This window comes from Zonotrichia albicollis, chromosome 10 (genome assembly GCF_047830755.1).
Source record: "Zonotrichia albicollis isolate bZonAlb1 chromosome 10, bZonAlb1.hap1, whole genome shotgun sequence".
NCBI lineage: Eukaryota > Metazoa > Chordata > Aves > Passeriformes > Passerellidae > Zonotrichia > Zonotrichia albicollis.
Genome location: NC_133828.1, coordinates 24376839 through 24394054, shown reverse-complemented (window position 1 = coordinate 24394054; position 17216 = coordinate 24376839). Strand labels below are relative to the sequence as shown.

At 39.2% G+C, this 17216-nt stretch overlaps 1 protein-coding gene and 1 long non-coding RNA gene across 3 annotated transcripts in view; one reads left to right on the top strand and one right to left on the bottom strand.

Moving 5' to 3' along the window:
* Window positions 1–17216, bottom strand: part of PDE11A (phosphodiesterase 11A) — a 105852-nt gene that overhangs the window by 32522 nt on the left and 56114 nt on the right. For both annotated transcript variants that reach the window (XM_074548435.1, XM_026791663.2), the window contains exons 11-12: window positions 2678–2824; window positions 2467–2574 (exon numbers count right to left, since the gene is read on the bottom strand). In XM_074548435.1, the coding sequence (XP_074404536.1) occupies window positions 2467–2574; window positions 2678–2824 (255 nt within the window). The remainder of the gene's footprint in view (window positions 1–2466; window positions 2575–2677; window positions 2825–17216) is intronic.
* LOC141730455 (uncharacterized) overlaps window positions 1–17216 on the top strand; it is a 123882-nt gene that overhangs the window by 51303 nt on the left and 55363 nt on the right. The window lies entirely within an intron of this gene.

The window sequence follows — 17216 nt, the reverse complement described above, 5'->3', positions numbered from 1 at the left end:
CCCATAACTCATGAGTGGCAGAGTCTCCAGTGAGTTATGGAGGTCATTCTTTCATGTGAGGAAATGAATTGCATTCATTATACCTTGCCCCACATCTATATGTTTTGTTATTAGCGCACCAGATGGGATTTTAATTTGGTATTGCTTACTTGTTCATTTTTGCCCTTTGAAATAAGTATCAATGTGAACTGTGTTGGCAAAGGCACTGATAATGAAGCCTGGGCTTGATCCTGCACTTTACTCTCAGGTACTCCCTTAACTTGCAGGAGCAGCCTTGCTGCAGTGCTGCCTTCAGAATTCTTGAGCATCTGAATACAGAACTACAGCTTGCAGAACTGGGCTTATGATTGTTCAGGAGAGAGAATACATACTTTTACATACAGGAACATGCTTTAGATATGCAAAAGGCAGAGTTTACCAGGAGTGAAACAATGGTCTGCTCTATGCTGAATTTCTCTTGTTTGGCTTGTTCAACACAGCTGAATTTTCCTTGTGTATTTAGTGGGAGTAGGGTGGGGCCCTTAGAGGCTACTGCACTATAGGTTAGACATGACTATACTATGGCAAATCCTAGCTGAAAATGCCCTAAAATAGAATTACTGGTCTCTGTTTGTGGGGCAGTCTACATTGCTCACTGTCATGGAGAAATCAGAAATAAGCTGCAATAACTGCACAAAGCAGTGCCTTCTTGAGTGGCAGAGAAGGGCTCTGATAAGCCCTTCAAGGGGTTTGTCTAAGAATTTTGCCCTTTTACCAGTGAGAAAAGAAGGCACACACTAACTTGGATGGTATCCCCAAGACAAATGCAATAGGAGCAGGCTTTGGATTATTACTAATGTCAAGTTTCCTTTTTGTGTCTTTTTTTCTACAAAAGAATGTTCCTGTATCTGGAAGGGAGAGCAGACCAAACAGATCATGCACTGAACTTATTCTGTTCTCAGCCAGAGCCAGAGCAAAGCGGGGTGGGATGTGTGGAGACTGCAGTGCTGTGGCCACTCACATCCAGCCCTGCACTTGGAATTGCTCATTCTGTTCATTACCAGGAGTGTGGGCAAGGAAACAAACTTGGCTTAAAAACGCTGGATCACATCTCGCACAGTTGCACCCCTGTGCTGACTGCTGAAAGGGCTCTGAAATGGCGCCGTGAGAGCCACGGTCAGAGCATCAGTCGGTGGCTGCTGGAGCAGCAGGCCCCGCTCGCTCTGTGCCGGCCCCAGGGCGGGCACTCCAGCCGGGAAGGCGGTGCCCGGTGCCCCCGGCAGAGCAGCGTGCCGCAAACCCGGCCTCGCAGCTCCACCTAGGGGTGCCGCCTGGGGCTGGGGGCTCCCCCCGGCAGAAATTACTGCCATTCACACCCAGCGCCGCTGCCTGCCTTTGCCTATGCTCATCAGAATAAATTGCTTTTCCTTTGTCTAAAACTGGGAAAAAATGCATGTCAAATTTATAAAACCATAAAAACTAGCTACACCCAGGCCTTACCACCGAATTTCCTTAGAGAGCATCAGCAAGCACCTGCTGAAACAATGTTCTGTGCAGCTGAGCAGCCTCATGCCCAGAGGAAGAGTTCTCTCGTTGGATGTCTTCCTTTCCTTTGTCTCATGGTGCAACATACAGCTTCACTATGCCTCCATCAACACTCAGAGAAACACACCCACCCTGCTGGCACTGCCCAAGCACTAGAATGACATCTTCACCTGCTAGGGGAAGTCAGAGTCTCTTTTTCTTGCCCAACATGCGAAGTTCTGGCATTCAGGACCCCTGAGTTTTTTGTTGGTACATTTACAAGAATGAGTTAGCCAAACATGGGTTATTTCCTGCACTGAAGTTGCTGGGGGGTAGGGAAAGAGAGCAGTATGCTTGTTCTAGTGGTACTTTCAGCAGAATTTACTTTAAATTTAAGTAGAATTTACTTGTATGCTAAAGGAGCTACAGGTACTGCTGGAGATACATGCTAATAAAATCCCTAAGTGTTAACAATGTCCAGTGGAGACTCAAGATTCACTTAGATCACTATGCTGGAAGATAATTTTCAAATGTTTTGAGGCAATATCTTCTAAAACTATTTAGATTAAGCTGGATAAGGAGGTAATAAATATCAACATAATAAGTACTTTGGGATTCTAATCCTTGGTTTTGTACTTCCCAATTAGGAGTTTGAAATAAATGTCAAATCAAAGAGTTCCAAAAGAAAAACATTTCATAAGATCAAGATCTGTAATAACAAGAGCACTCCAAGACTGCCATCTGTTTTCAGTCACTTTAATGTGCCTATGATATCACTGTCACTAAAACACTATAAGGTTTTGCCAAATATGTGCTGCCTTAAGTTGAATAAATTCTGTCTGCTTTGCTATTGGAAATGAGTAGCATAATAACTAGAAAAGAAATGGAATGCTGGAAAATGTTTAGACAGGTTAGGCAGTGTGGCAGTAAAAGCTCTTGGGGGCTGTGTGGCTGGGTACTCACAGTGAGCATGGCAAACATCAGCTGGCAGACGTTGAAAGCGTGCCTCCAGTTGTGATACAGGACCATTCGATAGTTCTTCCGCACCGTCAGGAGCCACCTACACAGCGTCTGAAATTCAAAGTGCAGTTTGGAGCAGGGCTACTAAATGTGTACAAATGGACAGAGCAGTGCCAAGACAAAAGCAGCAGATATTTGCAGCGCAGATGGTTACCTCGTAGTCAATTTTAAATTTCTGAACCATTCCAAGTTCCATGAACATCCGCAGGGCTGCAGTAATCATGGCATCCACATCGAGCGAGAAGTCATCAAAATGGATGTCATCAATGCCAAGCTCTGACACCAGAGGGATGTTTGCTGCCTGAAAATGCCAAAGGGAAATTTCTGATTCAAAACTTCCGTCCTTTTATTCACTCTTACAAGAACCAAACCGTACATCAGTTCTGACCTGCCGATACATTCCCTGCTTGATTCAAATGCTGAGCAGTAAAAGTCTTCATCTGAGAAACACAAACAAGTCAAGCTAACAGAGTGTGGAAACAGTGGGAAGGAGAAGAACCTGGTATGAGCAGGAAATATGCTCACCATTCCAACTGGAGCCCTGATACAGCATTTAGACTGAAAGCTGACCACTTTACAGCCACTGCAGTAACACAATATATTCCAATGCAAATTACAGTGCTGTAATGCAAGAAACATCTGGATAGCCAGAAGCTGGGAGTTTTAATTGCTACCATTTACAAATGCAAAGTGAATATACTGCTCTGCAGAATTTCTTCCTCCAAATGCCTTCAAAATCATAAGCATACAAGTGCCCTTTGCTTTACACTGTTCACTATGCACACACAGAACCAGAAGAAGGGAAATACAAGACATGTCTAGCAGAAGTACACTCCAAAGTAAAATAAAGAATTTTCAACATGCTGATTTTATAGTCAGTAAATAAAACAACAGTAAAAGCCATACATTTTGCTTTGTCTCTATAATAGGGACTTCTGTTTGTAAGAGTGGAATGAGCTGCTCTTGCACACACAGGAACGTGTGCTGGCCTGGCTGATGTATTTAGTTGAACACAGAGATGTGCTGTAGCTTGCTCAGTGGCAGCACCTGCATGAGCCAGCTTAGGTGTGAAGCAGGAATGCTGGCCCTGAGATGGTGCTGTCCAGACCTTCAGCAATCTTACAAAAATTATGACTTTTTTATAATTCAGTTATTCTTCAAAGACTTGGGGGATACTGGAGATGCAGATTAATATTAAGTCTATGAACACACTCACTGGATAGAAATAAGACTCCATATAATTGGTTTTTGGGGAAGAAACACATTTGTACAGCATACTCCTTAGCTCCTTAGTGAAAAGCTTAAATAGCAGACTGAAGGAGAAGCACTTGATTCTCGAAATGGTTTATCAAACAATCATTGCAAACCTACTGCTGCATTTTCATTAAGTTTGAAGTGGGATCTAATTAACACTTTCAGAATTTTTGGCCTCTTAAAGAAAAACCAGATCTTTTCCTTGCTATTTTTTCTGAAAACCAACACTTTTATCAGCCTGTTGCAATTCAAGGTAGAACACTTGAAGCAGTTGCTCAACTCTAAAATTGTTTTTCCATTTGTCAAACAGTGGAGAAATAACAATATATTCCAAATCTATTACAAATTGAACAACAGGATATTAACAAAGCAAGTCAAAAACAATTTCTTCATACGTCAGTCTTAAACTTTTAAATACTTATGAGGTTTTACATTCCTAAATTTAACAGGAGTGCCATAATCCAAAATAACTGCTGAATTAATAGCCAGGAGATAACATTTGTATAAAAGAACCATTTGCTTTACAACAGCAATAAAGGAAACAACAGAATTATGAGTGCAGAGCCTAATTTGAATAATGTTAAAAAAATGATATGTTGTGGGGCTGCAGCAGTATTCTGGCTGCACCTGGCATTGACTATCTTCAGTTTCTCAGGATAGAAATGCAAAAGTCCAGGGTTTAGAGAAGAACATTCATTAAAACTTCATATTTTAAAATTACAGAGATATATAAAAAATACTAATAACACAGAATACTAAAACATATCCCTCCCTGAAATTTTGCAGCACTGCAGGAAAAATTTCAGAGGATTTCTTAAAATAAAGAACAACAGCAACACTCCCTTTCAGGAAAAAAGAGATGATGAAGGTACCATGACAGTAAAAGGATGGGGCAGGCAATTAAAATTCAAGTTACAGTGAAATTATTTTTGTAAAGCACCCCAGTGATTTACAATCCCTTAAAAGACTGTGGGGTTTTGAACATTTAGAAGTTCAATTTCCCCTTTCTTAAAACAATTAAGAACATTTTACTCTGGAATCTTTTTACCCTGTGAATCTTCAATTTCAATGCTCTTTGTATCCTTGAGGAAAATTCATATGACTCTTCTGTGAGCTTATGGCAAGTTAAAGTCAGATGTGCCTCCTCTGGTCACATTTCCATATGTCCATATAACCCAAAAATTTGTCTTGAAGGGAATCAGGAACACAAGTTCAGCTAAACACATGGAAGGCAACTGGTCTTGCCTAATAAAATATAAACTCAGCAGTTGCCGGACTAGGAAAATATCATCAGTCGTAGGTAGCTTGAAAAAAAAGGATGTCATGCCTCCAAAGAAGAGCATAAGGATAAGATCTGTGGTTACTCCATACCCAGGCATGCATGGAATAGGGTGGAATGGATACACAGGGGGAGGAAAAGCACCTTTGTACTCAGTTCAGGTGGGAGACAAGATTCTCCTTTCCTCATTGCTACCACCGGAATTCTATCACAGCCTGCTTATTACTTGTGAACAGGTGAGAGACAAGGGACTGGTTGAGCCTTAGTTTCCATTGCCATCACAAAAGGCCATATGTCATTAATGACCCTCTTGCTGCAAAACACGTGGAACATCAAAGTGGCTTTCACCATACAGTCACAATTCTGGCCACTATAAAAGACAGCCCATGGGAAAAGAAAAATAACATTTTTTATTCACCTTTGGGCTCCTGTGGATGAATAAAGCCCAAGAAGGAAAATGCTTACTAAATGATTTTGCACTAACTCTTCTAATAGCATATTCTTCACAATCTTCTGTATCAATATTTGATAATGTGATAAAATCGGATGTAAAGAAACCGGCAAGTTCTTCCCAAAGCATTCTTCCTTTGTAAAATGTGCACAACCATGCACAACCAGTCCAGCTAAAAACAGAAAATGCTAACATCCTACTTTGCCATGTCATCTTAAAATTTCTCTACTTCAGTTTTAGTACCTGTACATCAGTGCATATTATGCAAGGAAAGTATTCTGAAACATACTGATAAGCATATTAGTATGGCTTTGTTTAAGAAAAAGGTACATTCTGCCATTTGATATACTCAGCTTCCTTCCTATGTGCTACCAGAACTATTCTGTATCAGCAACTTCCACTTACTGGACGTAGTCCACTGTTTGGATAGCCTTATTTACAGTGGCATGTGGAATGATCAGCAAGGTTTCCTCATCAGAAAATACTGCCTGACTGATGGAAAGAAGTAAAAAGGAACTTGATTATATTTAACACATATAAAGATATCTCATGAAATATATATTCCAATGCAGCAAAATAACCTGGCAAAATAATGTGGTGTACATCTTAAATCCCAGGGGCACTGTTAGAATCCAGAGTCCACATACTATTTGAATAGCAGGTCAGGATTTGACCTTATGTACACTCTGGAGTGAAACTGCAGCTCCAGACAACATGACACACAGAGAAGAAATAAAATTGCCTTTTCAAGTATCTCTTCATCGCAAATCTCTCTCAGAAGATTAGGATCTGAAAAACCTTAAAGGATGATCATCAAAAGCTGAAGAGAAAGTATCAAAGTGAAGAATATTTAAATGTGATGCCTTCATTATCTCTCACATAATCTTCCATGATTCCATGAAGCCATTTTGAAGACATCATTTTCTGATGGCAAAGATTTTTATTTGTGAAAGGTTCTTTTCATATATAAAGGCCTCTAAGATACTTGCTTATATTTATAGCTGCAGGCAGGCACCTTTTAAAATATATCTTTATAGTCAGTTATTAACACCAGTGGACAGATTTTGTACTTCTTCATAGCCATGGAAGACCAAAGCCTGTTATATTCCAGTCTGACACATTTACTCTCTCCAAAAGAGAAAGAATCAAATGTTGCAGCTCCAGCATGTTTAATGCCCAGAGCAAACTGGCTTTTAAAGGCCTCCATCTGTTACTGGAGACTGTGGATAGCAACTCTTTGCCCTTCACAGTGCTAGTTAGAACCTCTTTTCAAACGACCAACTGAAGCAGAGGCAGGACAGTGGCATTAAAAGGGAATTTTACAAAATTTACAGTAAAGGGGAATGGGTATGGAAATGACTGATGTGTATTTACCTCTTGATTTTAACAATTTTTTAACATGATTATCACAGGAGCAGTGCTCTGCCTTCAGTAGTGAAACCACCCAGAAATACGGCCCCGTTTAGTTTGGAGAGAGCTTCTGAGACCAACCAGTCCTGTGCCCCTGCCCAAGGAAACCTCATGCTGCCATAAAAACACACTTTGCAGCTGTCAGCTCTACCAGACTCCTTCAATGTTCCAGTCTCTGTCAGTGTCTTATAGCTGAACAGGTGTTGGATGAAAGGCAGGGTGGAACAGGATTTGTGTATTTTATACCTCCTCAGATTAACCCTACAGATAAACAGAGGGTTGCAGTTGTGAGATCAAAAGCCCAAACTCTGCCCCACGTCCCACAGTAGTTGTCTGAGCCCTTTGCTGGAAAAGGTCGTTCCTGGATTTAGTCAGTTTTACATCTGTAAACCAAGAATAATGCAGGACATGCATCCAGCTTCAAAATCTGCAGCTGAAGCATGTATATGTATGTAGTGCAACTGCTCCACCTCTGAATGGCAAATTAACAGCTTATCATGTACTTTGGACATGAAATGTAGAACAAAGAAAGTTGCATTTAGACTTGTTTCAAAAAGTTGTGTTTGACCATTTACCAAATACAACTTCTGTTTAGTATGATGCTGATATTTCTTTTAATTAAAAAAGAAACTTCACAGCATTAAGAAAGCTATTTAGTCTGCTTCTATCAGAACAAGAAAAGTAGACATTAAGCAATCTAAACTATCAAATACAGAATTTAGGATTTTTTTAAATTATCATGCAGTGTGGACTTAGGACAGAAGTATGGTATTTACTTTCTGCTTTGGGGATCAAACTGTATCTTCCTGAGGAAAGGATGTGTCTTATAATTTTTGTTTTAAAAGGGCAAAGGAAGGTATGTCATTACAGTGTTAAACGTGCTATTTAAAAAGCTAGCCCCAGAACTATAGCTAAAAACAGAAAGCATTTTGAATATTTCTAATCAGTCAATCAATCCTATCTGAACATACTGCTTTCTGAAATTGGGACCCATCAAAAAGAAATAATACATTTCAGAGATAAAAATGACATATAAAATTTTGTTACGAACTATAATAGGTGCAAAAAAACGTTATTTTATGTTAGTAAAAATCAATCCTTGATGCTAGAGTTGTTTCCTAGTACACAGAAACAAAATATATGGCAGCCAATAAAAGGAACAAGAAATTTTGATTTTAAAAGAACAGAGGCATAAAATAAAAAAAATTAATGGTCTAGGCATCTATTATTCTTAAGGCCAAAGTCCATAACCACGGCAGCCCAGGACTGGAGTTTTACAGGGCATGCACATTGGACACAATGATCTCCCAAGGCGCTCTGGGGAGTGTTCACGTCCCTTTGGCTGATGGTGATTAGGAAAGAACCAGTGTGTCACATACTGCAGGCTAGCAACTGTCGAGTTTTTATGGCCATCAGTGCAGATGAGAAGTTTGTACAAAGGGGTCTATTCAGTCTCTGTTTCAGAATTTCAAACAAACACAAGCAGCAAACCTAGGGCAACTATTTCTCTATTCTACAAAAGTGTCAGGCTGCCATTTCCCACAAAGCTTTACTTGGTTTTGGTGGCAAAAAGTCAGCTTTGTTACTCCCATGAAGAGCAGAATGGGTAATGTGGACTAGCCCTCCCCCTTATGCCTGTAAATTTGGGAGGGTGAGAAAAGTGGGATACACCATAGCCTTTTCCTACCCAGAAAGTGGAGGAAAAGTTCTGGCTTCCTTGAAGACTCAGAAGAGGAAAAACATGATTAAAGGTGGTAGGAGCAGGGACAAGTTTATTCTCATGGTGGACATAACGTGAAGGCTTAGGGGAGGACTCACAGATTTGGTGAAAAGAGTCCAAAATGTGCTCTGCAACTTTCAATTTGGCACATGGTGGAAGAGAGTATGTGAAAAAAGTGAAGGGGTTGCCAAGATCAGACACTGAAAAAAACCCCAAAGCCAGAACCTCAGAAATCCCACCAGAGCCACAATGTGCACTGGCATCACACTATTTTTGTGATCCCAGCACGCTGCAGCAGCTTTCAGTGCACCAAAGCCAACATGTAGGTCCACCAGTGTCACCAGTGTGACCAGTGTCACCCCAGGGCCGTGGTCGTGCTGCAGGGACACAATGGCACTGGATGGGATTTCCTGGGAGCCACTGAAATGTTCTTTCCGAGCAGGTGTGACAAATCAGGCTGGCAGTGCAGTGACTGGTGAGGAAAGTTATGCAAATGTGTGAGTGGGTTACTGCTCCACTGGGGACAAAGTCCTATTTCAGACCTGCTAGAGTGACAGCTATAGCAGAATACTGTCAGGTGGACAATAAATAATATTGACAACACCTTCAACCTTACTATGTACGTTTACAGGAATACTACAGAGGACATTTCTGCAATTCTCCTGTAAGTCTGCTTTTGTCTTCTTGTCCTTACTTTTTACCGAATTCTGATTGCAGGTTTAAAAGAAATCCAGCCATCCTATTCTGAACCCATAAATCACTCCCTAGGAGCACTCAGGAGTGCCCAAAAGGGCTTTCTTCCCAAACCAGAGGTTGATCTCACTACAGCTTCACAAGCCAAGGCTTACCCCATGTGGGGCTTCTGCAGGGCAGGCTCCTCTCCAGCCCAGCTCCTCTCCCCAGAGCAGAACGTACATCCTCCACTGCCCCCTTCATCCACAAAGCTCCCCAGCAGAGAAAGCCTAAGCACCTAGGTGCCTGAGCACCCTGCACTGCAGCACGGCCTCTGGTTCATTGCCAACTCACAGCCTCAGCACCACAAGCTTTTTCACAAAATCCAAAATGTACAGATCCCATTCTTTCAACAAAACACAAATAATAGGCTCTTAAATCTTTATTTAGCTCCTTATTTACTACCCACATACTACTAGCTTTATAATTTTTCTCTAAACAAAGGTTTATGGTTGCTTTCATATATCACTACTTTGAGGTAAAAGGCTGCAACACTGACATAAACACTTGTTTCTTGACAGTCATGTTTTGAATACATGTATATATTTTGCTGCTTGTATCTTTTCCTTACCACTCCTCACAGCAACAGGTTTCCTTTGGGGAAGGTAGAGGCAGCACAAGTAGCTACTGGAATCAGCTCAACAGTACAGTTTATGAAGGCCACAGATAGGAATCGATTTTTTGTTATTTTTGGGGTGGAGTTTTTGTGTGCCCCGAGCTTGTTGCAAGCACAGAACACACACAGCTGTGTGGCAGCAGAGGAAGCAGGGGTAGGTGTTAGGCAGGCTGTTGTACACACAGGCAGATTATGATGGGGTGTGTGTACTACAGTCTGTTTCTCACACATGTACAGTGTTTGCAGTTTAAACTGGAAAGACTAGGCCCACAGAACTACTGACACCATTTCTCTTAGAAGCTGTTGTCGACTCTGCCAGGGGTTTTATACAGACTAAACCAATAGCAGACGCCACCTGGAGCAGCCAGTGAAACAGTGTAATAAATAACCCATACAAGATTGCAATTACAAATATTTTTGTACATAATATAGTCTATTATCTACTATCTATAGATAATGTTCTGCTTGGATGACCCAGGCCCATTTGATCTAGAAAACAAGTGTGCATCCAGGGAATTCTTTTCTTTCAAATAATGCCGGAGCTTAAGCTAATACTGCATAGAAGCATGGTCACTTACATGCTCATGTGTGGGACAGCCCTTTCAGCACAGCCCCATTCTCACCAGCTGATGGAGGAATGAAAAAAAAATTGCAGGATATGACATGGCTGAACCTGTAAGGATATTTCTCTCCAGTCTCTCAGTGGCATGTGCAAGAAAGGCATGCTGCCTTGTGCTGGGAACATATTCTGCCACATGCACACACACAAACATTGTGATGGTGTGAAATTGCACTGGCATTACATTTCTGCAGGATTTTACGGCTGAACAGAAATGCTGCTTGGCGAGCAGCCTTAAAGTGGAGCAAGGATGGCACCCAGTGGCCAAACAGATTCATCTCAGAAAAACATCTCCCATTCTTCACTTTGGAGAGTTTTAGTTATAAAAAGGTTCTAGCTCTAATATCAACTCGTTGGAAATGTCAGAAGCTTTTAAAGGACACTGCCTTCTTCCTTTGGAGAACATTTATCGCTGTAAAATATTTTTTAAAAAGCCTGTGGAAATTTTGCCATTAATAATTTAAAATCAACACAAGCAAGCATTTATGACAAACTGCTGCTTGCAGCTGGAACACTGCATAGAGGCAGAAATAAACAAAGAAAAATACGTTTTCCATTTGTAGAGTATACGCTAAGGAAAAAATAATTCTCTTTTTTAAATTCAGTACAACTAAGTTTCTAATTTTAAAATTAACATTGATAATATTAATTATTTAATTTAAAAATCAATATTGATACTATCAATGCCAACTAGAAATTTTGGTGCAAAGCACCTCTAGTTTTTAACCAGAAAATTCCTACTTACAATTCTCAGCCTGCTGGGGCTACAGAAGAAATCAAGCACATATAAATAAGGAATAATTAAAAATGTGAGTGAAGTATTATGCCTTTTTTATAGATTTCTTTGAAAATTTCTTTCCTCCATGAGATAAAATAAACACTAAAATGGTCTTTCTGGAGCAGTTGGGAATGCAGGTCTCAGAAGAGTGAGCTGTGACATACAGGGCCAGCCCAAGGGATGTCTTATCAGATGTGTGGGGAATAATTTGCTCCTTGTTGGTGGCAAAGAACCATGATAAAGTCACGCTGAAGAATTCCTAAATTACCATCTTTCACTGAAGTACCTCAGAGTTTTAAATTATGCTTGCCCACTTCCAGTACATGAGTCTGCTAGATAAATTTTTCTTCCTGTTTGAAAATTTTTCCTAATAGAAATTCCTAAGTCTGTCACTGACTGAAGTACACTGCTTTATTATTTGACAAGTGTTAATATTTTTTCCTTTTTTAATCATCCATCAGATATCCCTGTGGCTTGCAGGGCAGTTTAAATGTATTCCACGCCTTATCATTTTTGCATGGTTACTGGCTAAATAGTGTAGCAGTGCTGAACTCTGTTTATTCCTTGATGTTTTCCGTCTGACAGGGGATTCTTATAGAGCATGATGACCGATCAGATTGAAGGACAGACAACAGGTCTGTTGGGTAATAAATCATCTTCACTTGGGAACAATGTTGTGTTCCAACAATTGCTTTTTCCAACTTGTTTTTCTAAGCGTTTTCAAGACCTGGACCAATTAGGGTTTTGTGTGCGGAAACAGATGCAAGAAACACAAGATTTCCCATGCGAATAACAAAAATCCAGTATCCGAGAGCAGCACAGTAGCAACTTGCCTTTTTTAGTATGGACAACTTAATAATCCAAGTGTTTTATTACTTCTCTGCTGAAAATGTCTGTTGTTTAAGTATCACTGTATTACTGTGCATAATTACTAAGAAACTGAAAAACAGCCACTATTAAAGGCAGTAAGTCAGTAATATTTTTCAACTACTTGGAATGTTTTTATTTTAGTACTGTAAATATTAGAGTGTAGCAGAAATAATTAGGGTTATCCAGATCAATTGAAATCTATTTCAGCTTTAGAGAAGAAGGCTTTTTAAAGCAACTAGTACAAAGACTGTTTTGATCATGCCCATACTTTAATTTTCTGTTATTTTAATTACCTTAAGTTTATTACTTTTTAAGGTATTTATTGGAGAGATTTAAGCTTTTGTCTAACTATGAAGTAGCTGATCTTGGAAAGAATAATTTATTTTTTAATATTTCTCATTACTGTGTGTTTGCAGTTAGAATATAAATGTTGATTTTTCTCTTCTTTTTTAAATCATAGCCCTTCAGATCCCTTCTTTTTAACCTACAGCACAAATATATCCAAAGATTATTCTGCATAGCATAAACATGCTGGAATAAATATATTTTGCTTTTGCATATTAAAAAAATTCCACAGAAGTTCCTTATTGACTTCTGCAATGTCCTTGCCCTGAAGCAATCCAGACCAGAATCTATTCCTTGCTGAATGAAGCCTATCCCTTTTAAAAAATTCATTTAATGACTTGTGCTAAACTCATAAATTAACAGAAAAAGTTGTCTGGGCATGGGTATGTGATTAAATTGTGGGCTTTATCTAGCTTCCAGGCCCCAGGCTTCTTTCTTAACTTGGCCTTAACTCTCCTAAATCATATAGAGTTTTTCTTCAAGAGAAAGATTTATTTTAAAACAGGATTTACTTATCCCCTACACTAGAAAATAAACTAGTTTTATGCAGGCTTATCATATAAATGCAATACAGTTGCATCACGCAGATTTGTTGCAGACCTAAAGTAGAATTGTCGAAACCTTTCACAGATGTTTTAATATTTCTGTGCCCTCTTTGCAAATGGGAAACCAAAACATGAAGCAGTGCCCTGCCCTGCTCAGATGATTTGGCATCACAGGGACAAGGAACTTGCCCAGTTAAACTGCAGATCTTCAGAAGGTGGACCTGTGCTCACAACCACTGCAGCCTCCCTTGCACCCCTCCAGGGCCAACAGGCAGGGCTGGCTACAGCCAAGGGGGCAGCTCAGTGCTGGAGCCTCACCAGGCTGAAGCACTCCTTGTGAACCTTCCCTCCACAACATCCTGGAAAACTCATATTCCATTTGCCCTGGAGGGAAGGTAGTATTTTACTGTAGGAGCTCTATGTGTTCACATGGAATAATAAATATGGCCATTTTAGAAATTTTACAAGAGGAATCCCCTCAGTGACCTTTTGCAACAGTTGAATATCATCTTGATTACCTATGAAGCCAATACACTCAAATGCTGAAATTTTAATAAAACTGAATGTTTAAGTTTCTAAAACCAAATTCAGAATTCCCACTAGCTTTTTCAATTACTATTCCTTGAATTAGGGTAGGCACAGTAGTATGGCACCAGTCTAGCAGGACAGCTCCAGAAATAACTCCTGAAAGGTGCTTTCCATGTCTCTGACATGAGAACGCAGAATTCATCCAACTATCTTTATTTCCGATGAAACACTTCCTGAAAGAAAATAAGCAAAAACCCTCAGGTAATATTATTTGAACTGAAAAAAACATACTCCCCTGGTGTACTCCTTTCTGCTTTGGTGAGCTGCACATTGGAGTTCCCTGACCCAGAGAAGATCAGTCTCAATTTGTCTTTTCCGTCTGCCAATTCCTTGTTTTAACTCATTTAACTCTATCCACACTGATAGGTAATGTAGTTTAATTACAAGTTTGCGGAAAAGACATTTTTAATCAGATTAAAATCTCCACCCTAATTTCATTTGATGTCTGTAAATCCAGACATTTTTACGAGAAAACACCGTGAACAATCTTTCCCTACTCCACTTCTCCAAGCCATTCCCTGTTCACTGAAATTGGAAAAAAATGGAACTACAGAGCACTTGTCTGAAGTCAGATGACAGCCTCACCTTTCAGAATCTAGTATAAACACTCAGTATTTTATTTTATCATTGTTTATAATTTTCAGTGTAATACATTGCTTGACTTCTTGTTTCCATGACAACTGAAGACATGGGGACATGTTAAAGCATACTAAATAATGTAATACAAAGAAGACCTTGGTTTGATGAACTATGAAACTCTTAACACAGTGCTTTAGTTCTCCACGTGGGCAGTGGATGTGGAAAAGGAGAGAAATTAACTGTGTTTTACATCTTGTGATCATGTACCTTTCTCAAAAGGGGAAAAGGGAACACATTTCAATATTAACATTTAAGCCCTTGTTACCTTCAAATTTTTTCTTTAGTTTTTTTCCTATTGTTGCTATTCTCAGTGGAACCTGAGCAGCTGGAAGAGCACTATGGAAAAGCTCAGAGCCAGCCAAAGGGAAGTGAGTGTGAGCAGCCTTGGAGGGCAATCTGGCAAATCCTGCAGTGTGTGAAGAGCTTCGTGTTTCCCCACACAGGAAGGGAAACACAGGGTACCAAACTGATTGACACAGCGGTGCCATAAAAAGCAGCAATGCACAACCCCCTGTATTCTCTGGCAATGTTTCAAACATGCTCCAAAACCAAGGTGAGACTGCCTTTCTGAAGTTTAGTTACTGAGGAAGACTATGAAGTAATTATTTTAAACTACTAAAATTATTTAATTACAAGCTTATAAAAGTAATTAAAGTTGTTCTAAATTGAAAGATGACATCACAGCAGAGAATAACATAGCCAAGGAATGCTTTCCCTGTTGTTTCAAATATTGAAGATAAAACCAGCACAAAAGTTTCATTTGTTCTCATTGTGTTTCCCATCATTATACATTTAAGGGTGCATAAGGCATGAATAACAAATGTTAAATGATACATAACTCACTCCAAGTATCAAAATCACATAGATCCATCATCTTTCATGGATTCAACCATTTACATTGTCATATACAGTAGCAGTCTTAAAAGTTGTTTCTTTTTTTCTGGTTAAAACTTTTTTCATCATTCTGCAGTTAAAGGAGTGTTTTTAAGAAAGACACAAAAACCTCCCTATGTGAAAGTAGATCTTAAATAGCCACATCTCAGGCTACAAAACTGAGAAGTGCAGAAATTGTTATTGTTATTCATGCTACATTTTGAATTGAAGATTCTGTAAAGCAGGTGATACATTATTTTCCATTGTGTATCTCTCCTGCGTGCTGTTTGACCTAAAAAAGGGAATCTCTCCCAGGGCTATAAATAATGCATCACAGTCATTAAATATTGATCTGGCTTATGCCATTGACAGCTGCGCAATTAGGCTCGCTTCTTAAAAATAGCTTCTTGTACATTTCCCATAATAGGACAGCGTTTACATATTCTCTTTGGAAACTACATTGGTGAAATTTAAAGGTGGTGTGTGTTTGTGGGGCTGCTTGCTAAGTCACAGGACTTGTTCATTACTGTCTCATAAATCAGTAACTCTTGCTATAAATATCCTGTCCTGAACATAATTCTCCGTTCTTTACTCATGTATCTATATTTGTCTAACACATAACTATATTTAGGCTTGCAGAACCTGAATTTCAGTAAGGAAAAACCTGGCACAGGCTTGCTATGGGCTGCTACAGAATAGCTTCAATCTTGGATTAATCAGATCTCAAGTGCCTTGTCTATTCCAATGACACTAATGTTTATAGCACTAGCACTAGTACACAACAGAAATGACAGAATAGTCTTTTAAGTCTAAAATACAAGGGAGAAGCAAGTTGCCACAGTTTTTAAAATCATAGCTATTTCTAACTTCTTCTAAGTCCTTATGCATTAATTAATAAAATTAATATTGATGTGGGTATGATTCAATGGTGCATTGCTTTAGCTTATCCTGCCAAAATTCAGTTTGAATTTAGCATAGTTATGTAGATGCAAGAGAGGAGAAGCATTGTGATAAACCAGGCTGAAAACTTCAGACATTCTCAGAAAAAATTGCAGTCTAGGTGGTGTTTTTTTGTTTTACTTGCAAATGGCCATGAAAAGTAAAGTTTAATTTTTCTTCCTGTTACCTGGAAGAATGCTAGCAGAAATCACAGTAATGTGGCACATATCAGAAAACCTAAAAAAATATTATGCAGTTTGTGTGAATTTAACAGTATATTTAATTTAAATCTTTTTTGATGCTATAATAATCTAAACCTGAAAATTAAAAAAAAATCTAAAACTATTTAGTATCCAATTGTATCATACGGTCTCTTTTCATACACTCATGTTTTATTTTTCCATACTGTGAACTTCCCTTTTCCAGCTCCACCAGCAACAGCACTTTGCACTTTTCCCCAGATAAACATCTGGAGAAAGGTTTAACATCTTAAGGGTTTCTTATTAAGGTGGAGTTTTCTTCACTAATTCTTAGATGGGATGACAAGAAACAGAAATAAATGTTATTTATTTTACAGAAGCTGGTCAGAGGGATTATGTTTAATTATTAAAAAGATGGGTATATTTGTGAATTTGTGTGTTTGTGAATTCATCCACTAATAGTAAGAAATTCCTGATGAAATTTCAGACAAAAAAAATCAACTTTAGCTACTCTTGCTGTGTTGGAGATTTTTTCAGGGATGGCCTAGAAGGCAGCTGTGAGGAGCAGATTCTCACAGCCTGTTTCTGTGAACAGCAGAGGTTCTCAGGTTATTTTTAATTACAAGTAAAGGTGACAAACATGAAGGCCTTGAGAGGCTTGCACATCAGAGTTCTCAGGCAGCTTTCTCATAACAAGTGGATGTTCTATCTTTGGCTGTTTTGGGAAAGCAAGAATAATTTTGAGAACCCAAATCTTGGTATTGGAAACATAAGGTGGAGTTGGTATGTTATCTCTGACCTATTGTGAGCTCAGATTTTGCAATATGCATGAAGT